At 33.8% G+C, this 9,816-nt stretch overlaps 1 protein-coding gene across 1 annotated transcript; it reads left to right on the top strand.

Annotated features, from left to right (window-relative positions):
• Positions 1-5,814: 5,814 nt before the first annotated feature.
• LOC100819951 (glutamyl-tRNA reductase 1, chloroplastic) lies at positions 5,815-9,600 on the top strand. Its single transcript, XM_003519167.5, has 3 exons — positions 5,815-6,365; positions 7,373-7,614; positions 8,128-9,600. The coding sequence occupies exons 1-3, from the start codon at positions 6,107-6,109 to the stop codon at positions 9,253-9,255; spliced, it is 1,629 nt and encodes a 542-aa protein (XP_003519215.1). The 5' UTR covers positions 5,815-6,106; the 3' UTR covers positions 9,256-9,600.
• Positions 9,601-9,816: the final 216 nt, after the last annotated feature.

Genomic DNA, 9,816 nt, shown 5'->3' with positions numbered 1-9,816 from the left:
CTAACGGGGCATTAGGTGTTGGAATTGGGCCATGATATTGCTGTGAAGGGGTCATTGTGGGCCATGACAAATGAGCTTGTGTTTCCGCAACACCACCGAACGATTGTTGGCTTGCAGAAGTATCAGTGTGATGACCCTGAAAAGGATATTGATACATCTGTGTCGGATACTCAGCAAATGTTTGTGGCATGTAATACATTCCATGGCCACGCTCCGCCATTTGTTGGGAATATTCTTCCGCTTCAACAGTGTCCCTTCTTCTGTCTATCCCCTGAGTTTCAATACTTGACTGAAGCATGTGAAACTGTTGTGCAGGAAATTGATGCTTTGATGCGGGACCATGTGACACTGGCTCAGTGACTCTCTCTTGCTCTTCGGATAAAATTATAATTCTTTCCACATAAGGCACGAGATCATCAAATGTGCATGTATTCCTCCCTTGAGGAGACACCATGTATTGTAATGCCTCCGCAACTTCACCCTGCATTTATAAGGGTAAGAAAATTAATGGCTATCATTAAATAAAAGTTCAAGTTAAAATTTGAAAAAAATTAAAAAATACCAATGTAGCCGTCTTTGCATTTGCTGGGTCAACAAACATCTTTGTCTTTCGCCTATACCAGACCATGTAGTCTGAGTTAAAACTCAATAGGCCTTCTTGTCGGGGATAAGCGTCGACCCTAAATGCATGGCGATTATTCCACTGATCAATCATTGGGGCGAACAATTGCCTCCAATTTTCGTCATGTTTCCCTTTCAATGTTATGCCATGAATGTTTAAGGGTTGTGAAGGAGACTCTGGAATTGGTTGTTGCATCCCAAATTGTCTCAATACTCTGTCCGGTTGGTGCCATTCAATAACTTGGAAACAAATTAGTGGCACCACCGCGTACCACGCGAAACTTCCGACTAAACAAACGGGAGGCAACAGTGATATTACGGTTGATGGGTACGGCTCCCACACAAACTGCATATAACAACATAGTTATGAACATTTTAGTAAAATAACACATATAATTTTTTATTTTACAAATAGAATAACATGTTCTTACCTCATGACGTTTCATAATATCTAACTTGCGACGAAAAACTCTCACATCATCATTGCCGATATGTTGGTTTCCACGTCGCAGCCACCTACAAAGATTAAAATTTAATATATGCTAAAACCATTTATTCTATTGAAATGAAAGACGCTGCTAAAAATGACTAACCTATGCCCCAGTGGTGTATTTTCTACTTGGGAAGGAGTCCTCTTTGGAGCCAAGGTTGGACATCGTTCCTATGCCCACATTTGTAGTAAGATGCACATATCTCCAATTGATTTAGTTTTATAATCGGTGGCATTGCACATCTCTCTGTATAGAAAACCAAGTATGGCAACTCCCCATGCATATCTGCCACATTCTTCAAAGTCACGTAAAAATTGAAGGTATCTTAGCGAAACTTTGTTACTGCTTTTATCAACGAACAAGACACCTCCAATGAATCTCAATATCCATGCACGGGCAAACCTTCGTACTTGTTCTTCGTCGTCGTCATTATTTATTTGGGCAAAATGGTGAGCCAGCCAACTTAATTTAACCACACTACCTCTAATTTCATCTTCTTGTGGTCTGACTCCCAGTAATTCCTCACATAAATCAGCCCAATCAAGATTTGTTGGACCGATTAATGGTAAACCATCCACACTTATACCTAACAATACAGAGACGTCTTGGAGAGTAATAGTACATTCTCCGCATCTTATGTGAAAGGTATGTGTTTCCGGCCTCCATCTTTCTATCAGAGCACTAATTAATGAGTCATTTATTTTTAAGTACCCCATCTTGATAATCCAGGCGAAACCAGATTGTAGAAGAAAAGGAAAAATTTGCTCAGGAATTTGTTCTTCCCCTTGATACGTGGGGACAGCTCGTCTGATATGTAATTTCCTATCTTCTTCCCCATTCCAAACATGTTCTGAAACATGTTTAGGTTGCATCCATAATACATCAGCATCGATGGGGCCAGACTTAATGTTAACATGTGATGAAGATGATGATGAAGATGCCATTGCTACTACAAAAAAAAAAAATATAATACATTATTTGTAGATAATATAAATTAAATTAAACTACACACATTTATAAAAACATTATTAAATATATAACAATAAATTTGAAAAAAATCAAACTGGCCAATTTTTAATATATTCTATACATAAATTAAAATACATGTGAACAAAACTTTAAATAAATAATTTTTTTTCTACAATTAACAAAAAAATAATTGAATAAAATATGGACTAACAAATTATTTATAATACAAACAAATATTAAAATGCAAAAAATTATTTAAAAATATATATACAAAAATTATAATAATGTACAATCTATCATATATTTAATAACATAAATTTCCTAAAACAATTAATATTAACCTACAAACTAAAACTAACACTGATCATATATATATATAACTAAAAACTAAAAACTAAAAATTATTAACTCAAACAATATTAACTTATTAATTCATTTATTTAAAACTATACTATCTATATATAACATACAAAAATATATAACACACAAAAATATAACACTAATAAAGCAAATTTACGCATCTCTAATATTACAATTATTTATTTACGTGTAACATGCTTAATATTATAAAAACTAAAAATTTATGTCTATCTAAAATTTACAAATATGTACGCTAATATTAATTTATACCTAATATTTCTACCTTATCTAATATTACGTGTGTGCCTAATGTTTCTAAGGCTAATATTAAGTGTGTCGGAACGTTTGGTTGTGGCTTACTAAAATATCATATATATACTACAAACTAACCTTCAAATATATACTACAAACTAATAACAGCATACTTATTTTTATACAAACTAACCTTCAAATATATACTACAAATCTAAAAATATATACTACAAACTAAATAATATTTTTATACTAACTAACTCTTCAAATATCCGTTACTACATAAAAATTAATAACAGCATACTTATTAATTTATTAATAATAATAACTAACCTAACCTTACAATACCTATTAATCTTAATTAACCTAAACTTACAATACCTATCTAGCTAACCTATTATTTTAAAAATATTAACAAACAGAATATATAAATCATAATATATAAATGTTATTTAAGAAAATCACTTACCAGCCAATTAGGAATTATGAACTATGGAAGAAAAAAACTCAGCAAAAGCAAAGCACCAACAACACGCAGAACACTCAAGAAATTCAAGAATGGAGAAAAGCAAAGTAAGGTAGAAGAAAAGAAGTGTGAATCCAAAGTTTACGTTGAAGTTATTTTATAGAAGAAAAGCGTATATAATGGTCAAAAGCTACTCAAATCCTACTCTGTATATGCTGCATCCCTAAACAATGCTATGCTGCATCCCTAAACAATGGAGAGCAGAACGTTGAAGCCTGCAAGCCTGAAAAGTTGAAGCCCTACAAGCCTCTGAAGCTTCACGTGAAGCATGGCTGTCTCGCCAGCCTTGTGGGCGAGTCCCACGTGGACTATACCGCCAGTCCTGATGGCGGCTCCAGCTGGTGGTGTGTCGCCATTCCCATTGGCGACACTGTTCTTTCTCCCTCCTACGTGGCCTATATCGCCACTACCAGTGACGATACCAGCCTCTCTCCACCTTTGCCGCCAGTGGCAATGGCGGCTTCAGCCTTGCCGCCAGTTTCAATGGCGGGTTACACCCAAGAACAGACCCCCTCCGTTATTTCTTTTGAAACAGACCCCATCCCGTAAATACTTTTTAAAATAAGCCCCCTTACGTAAATTTACCCTTGTATCTCTCTTCTTTGGTTAGAGTTTCTAGACGGGAGTTGTGTTATTGGACTCTATTTGTTTGCAAATAAGTTTGGGCGAGCCATAAACCGTTTTCTTTTAATTTTTGGGCGTTGGAATAGTTTTGTTTTATTGTTCATTAATATTTAAATATTTCTTATTATTAATAATTTTATTACTATTATTTTTATTATTATTTGTTTCTAAATTGGCAATTGGTGATCAAAAGTGTAATTAAGCTAATTTTTAACTATTAAGATTACAAAAAGTCAACAATGATCTCATATTTTAAAATTTGTTGAAGTAAATTATGAATAAAAAATAAATTGACATGATATATATACAAAATAATTAAAATCAAAAGAGATAATTGGTTTGTAAGAGGTAAGAACCAAGAGAATTAATCTTTGATTAAATATATGATTTTATCACTATCATTTTTATAATAAAAATTTGATAGATCATACTGTTTTTATGAAATGTAATCTCTATATTCATTTACTATTATTAGAATTCTATAACTTTAATTAAGTAAATATAGAGATCATACTATTTTAAAAAATATTTTACATTTACTTTTACCTTAAACATAATAAATATAGAGTTCATACTGTTCCTATAACTTTTAAATGTAATAAAACTTCTTAACAGTAAAAAAACTTCTTAAATAACGTACATAAATATTTATGTATGTACATAATTTTAAATTGCATAATCTTATTAACAAATTAATTGTAAATAACATAATAAAATTTATCACTTAATTTTTTTTGTACGAAATTTATTACTTAATGATTTAAATCAAAATGATTTTTTCAAGAATATAAAAAATAGGATAAGAATAAGAGAATCATCGGCCCTGAGGCAGCCACAAGCCCACAACCTTGCATAGATACTTCTGTACTCAAGATAACAGAGGCAATTTAATGTCCGGTCAAACAAGAATGACCAATATCAATTTTAGAGGTTTTTGGAGAATGATTTACCTGGTTTTGAAACATATATAATATTTTTTTTATATTATTGATGTAAATTATTTATCAACTTCACAAATGATTAATTTCTGTTGGGAATCATATCATGGTTAGTGAGCTTTTTTATTTTAATTATTTTTTTTATTTACAGAATTTAAATTTGATACTTTATTTATGTGGATTTATTTTGATACATACAATCAATTATAAAATATTCATAAAAACCAACTTAATGCGTGTAATAGTATGGATATCATATTAGTTTTTTTAATGTAAATTATTTATAAGCCAAATAATTAATCTATTGTGTGGCACCCTGAAAATCTTATTAACTGTGATATTGGAAATACAAGCATAGCTATAGTCCATGACTTTCTCATGAAAGTAGTGGCAAACACAGCCCTGAAATCCAAGGATCCAATCCCTACCACATATCAACGCCCCCATCTCTTTTCCCCTTATCTTTTCTCTCTCATTGGTTATAACTTAATACCTATCTCTCATATTTCCCCCAATGATTTTTCATATTCATTCCCTTACCCTCTCAATGACTCCTGCACCACTATGTGATCCATCACGTTATTATAATTAACCATAAACACCATCCAAAGTGAAAATTGTTAATTTCCTCAAATTGAATACATGTAAACACGTAATTTTCATTTCACGTCTTGTAAAAACTAAAACAATATCACATTAACCCATGTATTTTTCAAAATCTTAAATCACATTTGATTCTAATATTCTAGTACAGATTATTTTTACACATCAAAAAACTTTTATATTGAATTATAAAATTGACTTAGTGATACTTAAGAAAGAAGAAGGGGAGAGGGATTGTGAATTCAAATCATTTTCACTAATAAAAATTAATAAATTAATATTAATTTTTCAAAATTAAAATCAAATAACCATTTCACCGTTTAACGCAAATTAAAAGACCACAACCCTTGATTTGCATGAGGAGAATGGGGTCACATGAGAAATCAAATAAGATAATAGAGAAAGAAAAAAAAAAGGGTGAGATTAGGAAGGAGTGTGGATAAAACGTGTACTCCACCACCCAATCAGAACTCAGAGAAATCACACTCTTTCAAATCCGTCCAAATCCTTTTCCTTCCGCCACATCTCTTGCATCATTTCCACATAGGGCTCAAACCCAAAACCAAAACCAAAACACACAAACACTAAGAAAGAAAGAGGTTTTAGTTTTTTAGTTTAAGCACACCAACTAACTCCACCTAACTTCTTTTCTCTCTGGGGTTCTTTCTCCATTTCCATTGGCTTTCAAAAGTCACCAACACAATTCTCCCTTCAGAGTTTCAATGGCTGTTTCAACAAGTTTCCCTGGTGCAAAGTTGGAGGCTTTGTTGCTGAAATGTGGCTCCTCCAATGCTGCCACTGCCACTGCCACCACCACCACCCATTTGTCATGTTTTTGCAAAACCAGAAAGACACTTGTTCAGAGTCAGAGAGGGCCTATTCGCTGTGAGGCTTCTTCTGCTTCTGATGTTGTGGCTGATGCCACTAAGAAAGCTGCTAGTGTCTCTGCTCTTGAACAGCTTAAGACCTCTGCAGCTGATAGTCAGTAACTAACTCTTTGTTCTTAGCTCAATTTTCAGTTAACACTTCAAAGTTTAATTTCTATGTAGTGTGAATGCAAAAGTTTACATAATCAATCAATTAAAAATCATCAAAAGTTTACCATATTGGATTGTGTCATACTACATACATACATGTGACATGTGATTGAATGATTATGTAAAATTTATGCATTCAGTACACACTACACAGATTATTTACTCATTTTTTTTCTTCACACATATTTGTTTTTAGTCTTTAAAAAACAAAATTTGATTCATGATTCTTGTCACGTCCAAACCTTTTGTTTTTAGAGTTTTCGTTATGAAAACGTAAAAAAGCATTTAAACAAAACCATTTTTCTTTTTTTGAGACAACTAAACCATGTTTCTATTATGTGGTTTAACGGTAGGGGTGGTTACGTTTTTTCCTTTTCCCATTGTTGCTCCAAACTATAGTTTAATCTTTTTGCTAATTTTAAAACGTTGGTTTTTGTTTTCTTTCCTTGACATGAGGAGTTAAATACGATGATGAGAATTAAAATTCTAGTCTTTTTATAATGTAAAAATATCAAATATAGAAAAGAATGTTATGTCACTACCGGTTCTAACAATCTAATGAACGCTATCTTTGTTTCCATCCTCGTTATGGGAATCAACATGTAGTAGTCACTCTTTTTTAACTCATATTCTATACTATTTTATTTTTAAAATATATCAAATATAGAATTGAACTCACTAGTTCTTTCCCCTTTCTTTCTTATGCTTCGACATAAAGTTATTATTGTCTTTATTTTGATGTAATAATTAAGAAACTTAGAATCATTTCAATTCTCAAAATAAATATCAAAAAGAAAAAAAGAACTGTTATCTACTTGTCTTTCTTTGGCTAATTGTGTGAAACTTGTAACTTTTGAATAGTTTGTGATTAGTTTCATTCAAGTGATTGTAGTTTTCAGAACTTATGATAAAGTACATGACATTTTAATGATCTTGACTTAATTCTAACAGGGTATACAAAGGAAAGGAGCAGCGTCATGGTTATTGGACTGAGTGTGCATAGTACGCCTGTGGAAATGCGTGAAAAGCTTGCCATACCAGAAGCAGAATGGCCTCGAGCCATTGCGGAGCTTTGTAGTCTGAATCACATTGAGGAAGCAGCTGTTCTGAGCACCTGCAACAGAATGGAAATATATGTTGTTGCTCTGTCCAAGCACCGTGGTGTTAAAGAAGTCACTGAATGGATGTCCAAAGTAAATCTTCTCCCAAGTTTATTGAGTAAATGTAAATCCAATTTAGTCCATAAAATGATGAAATTACATTTGTCCATCATTTCAGTACTTAAGTTTAGTCCCTGGATTTGGAAAATGCCATTTACTTTTATTCCTTTTTCACTCCCTTTCCACCAACATTGATGATCAATGAATGATATTTTTTAAAGTCAGTGACTAAGGTCTCATTATGCACTTGTAGGAGAAGATAAGAAGGTAAAACAAATTAAAATTAACTTGTGCAAAAGTTAAAATCAACTTTTGGAGAAGTCAAATGATAAAGCTTTTATCAAAGTTGAAATGCATAGGTTGATTTTAACTTGTTGAGAAGTTTATCCAAATAGACCTGAAATGAAGTTTTAGCAAATTCACGGTGGGCTAAAATGATTGGTTTATATAATGTGAAGGATTAAAGTAAGGGTCTTTTTCCCAGATGGGTTTTTCTAGTACATCATTTAAAGATATTGGATATTCTTGTTTTGTCCTTGTTTGCAGACAAGTGGGATTCCAGTTGCAGATCTTTGCCAGCATCAGTTTCTGCTATACAACAAAGATGCCACACAACACCTTTTTGAAGTATCTGCAGGTCTTGATTCTCTAGTGTTGGGAGAAGGTCAAATCCTTGCCCAGGTGAAGCAGGTTGTCAAAGTTGGACAAGGAGTGAATGGCTTTGGGAGGAACATTAGTGGACTATTCAAGCATGCAATCACTGTGGGGAAGAGGGTTAGAACTGAGACAAACATTGCTGCTGGTGCAGTTTCTGTTAGCTCAGCAGCTGTTGAACTGGCCCTGATGAAGCTACCTGAAGCCTCACATGCCAATGCAAGGATGTTGGTCATTGGAGCTGGGAAGATGGGAAAGCTTGTGATCAAGCATTTGGTGGCAAAAGGGTGCACAAAGATGGTGGTTGTCAATAGAAGTGAGGAGAGAGTTGCCGCGATCCATGAAGAAATCAAGGATGTTGAGATAATCTACAAGCCACTCTCGGAGATGCTCACATGCATTGGTGAGGCAGATGTGGTTTTCACCAGCACAGCATCAGAGAATCCACTGTTCTTGAAGGATGATGTCAAGGAACTTCCTCCCGCCACCGATGAAGTCGGCGGCCGTCGCCTTTTCGTCGATATATCTGTTCCTAGGAATGTTGGATCATGTCTCTCAGACCTTGAGTCTGTGAGAGTGTACAATGTTGATGACCTTAAGGAGGTTGTGGCAGCCAACAAAGAGGATAGGCTAAGAAAAGCCATGGAGGCTCAAGCAATCATTGGTGAAGAATCAAAACAATTTGAGGCTTGGAGAGACTCATTGGAAACTGTTCCTACCATTAAAAAGTTGAGGGCATATGCTGAAAGAATAAGGCTTGCTGAGCTTGAGAAGTGCCTAGGTAAGATGGGTGATGATATCAACAAGAAGACACAAAGAGCTGTGGATGATCTTAGCAGGGGTATAGTGAATAAGTTGCTTCATGGGCCAATGCAACACTTGAGGTGTGATGGCAGTGACAGCAGGACTCTAAGTGAGACCCTTGAGAACATGCATGCTTTGAATAGAATGTTCAACCTTGAGACTGAAATATCTGTTTTGGAGCAGAAGATTCGAGCCAAGGTGGAGCAAAAGCCATAGTGTGTGTGTGAGATCTTGTACCAATTTTTCATTCATAACACTCATTTATTTTATTCTATTCAGGCTTAAGAATCATGCAATCTTTGGTTGCATGATTGGAGCAGTAAAAGTCCCCAAGAACTTCAATTGATTAGTGGTGTCTCTGTCTACTTGGCCTAACTCCTGTTTGTAATTTTAGGTCGGGTGTTTCCAAGGTTTTCTTCAATAGCCGTTTGCCTCTATGCCTAAAATTTGTTTATTATTATGCAAAAATAGAGGTGTTATGTACAATGTACTACTATACTATTACGGGGAGCTTTGTATCTATCACGAATAATCTATGGCCAAAATTTGTCTCCTGTTAAATAATCTATCGAGTTTCTATACAATCCGAGATTAGTTTTTATTGTTTTTTATGCTAGTTTTAATCTTAAGACCAACTTCTCATTTTTCTTCTTGAGTATTTCATTCTTTGAAAGCATTTCTTTGTATTTTTCTTTGCATTTGATATACTTAAGTGTGATCATATGAGAATTGTCAAGAAGAGCATCATAGTACATTTTTTCTTCACCTTTTGACACA

The sequence above is a fragment of the Glycine max genome, chromosome 2 (assembly GCF_000004515.6).
Source record: "Glycine max cultivar Williams 82 chromosome 2, Glycine_max_v4.0, whole genome shotgun sequence".
Taxonomy (NCBI): Eukaryota; Viridiplantae; Streptophyta; class Magnoliopsida; order Fabales; family Fabaceae; genus Glycine; species Glycine max.
Note: the sequence above shows the minus strand (reverse complement) of the source record. Positions and strands in the feature narration are given on the sequence as shown.

Bases quoted from the DNA above. Each gene is read 5' to 3' on its own strand.
- LOC100819951 (XM_003519167.5), top strand. From the start codon at position 6,107: ATGGCTGTTTCAACAAGTTTCCCTGGTGCAAAGTTGGAGGCTTTGTTG. The intron at 6,366-7,372 runs GTCAGTAACTAA...TAATTCTAACAG, and splicing joins TAAGACCTCTGCAGCTGATA to GGTATACAAAGGAAAGGAGC. The intron at 7,615-8,127 runs GTAAATCTTCTC...CCTTGTTTGCAG, and splicing joins TCACTGAATGGATGTCCAAA to ACAAGTGGGATTCCAGTTGC.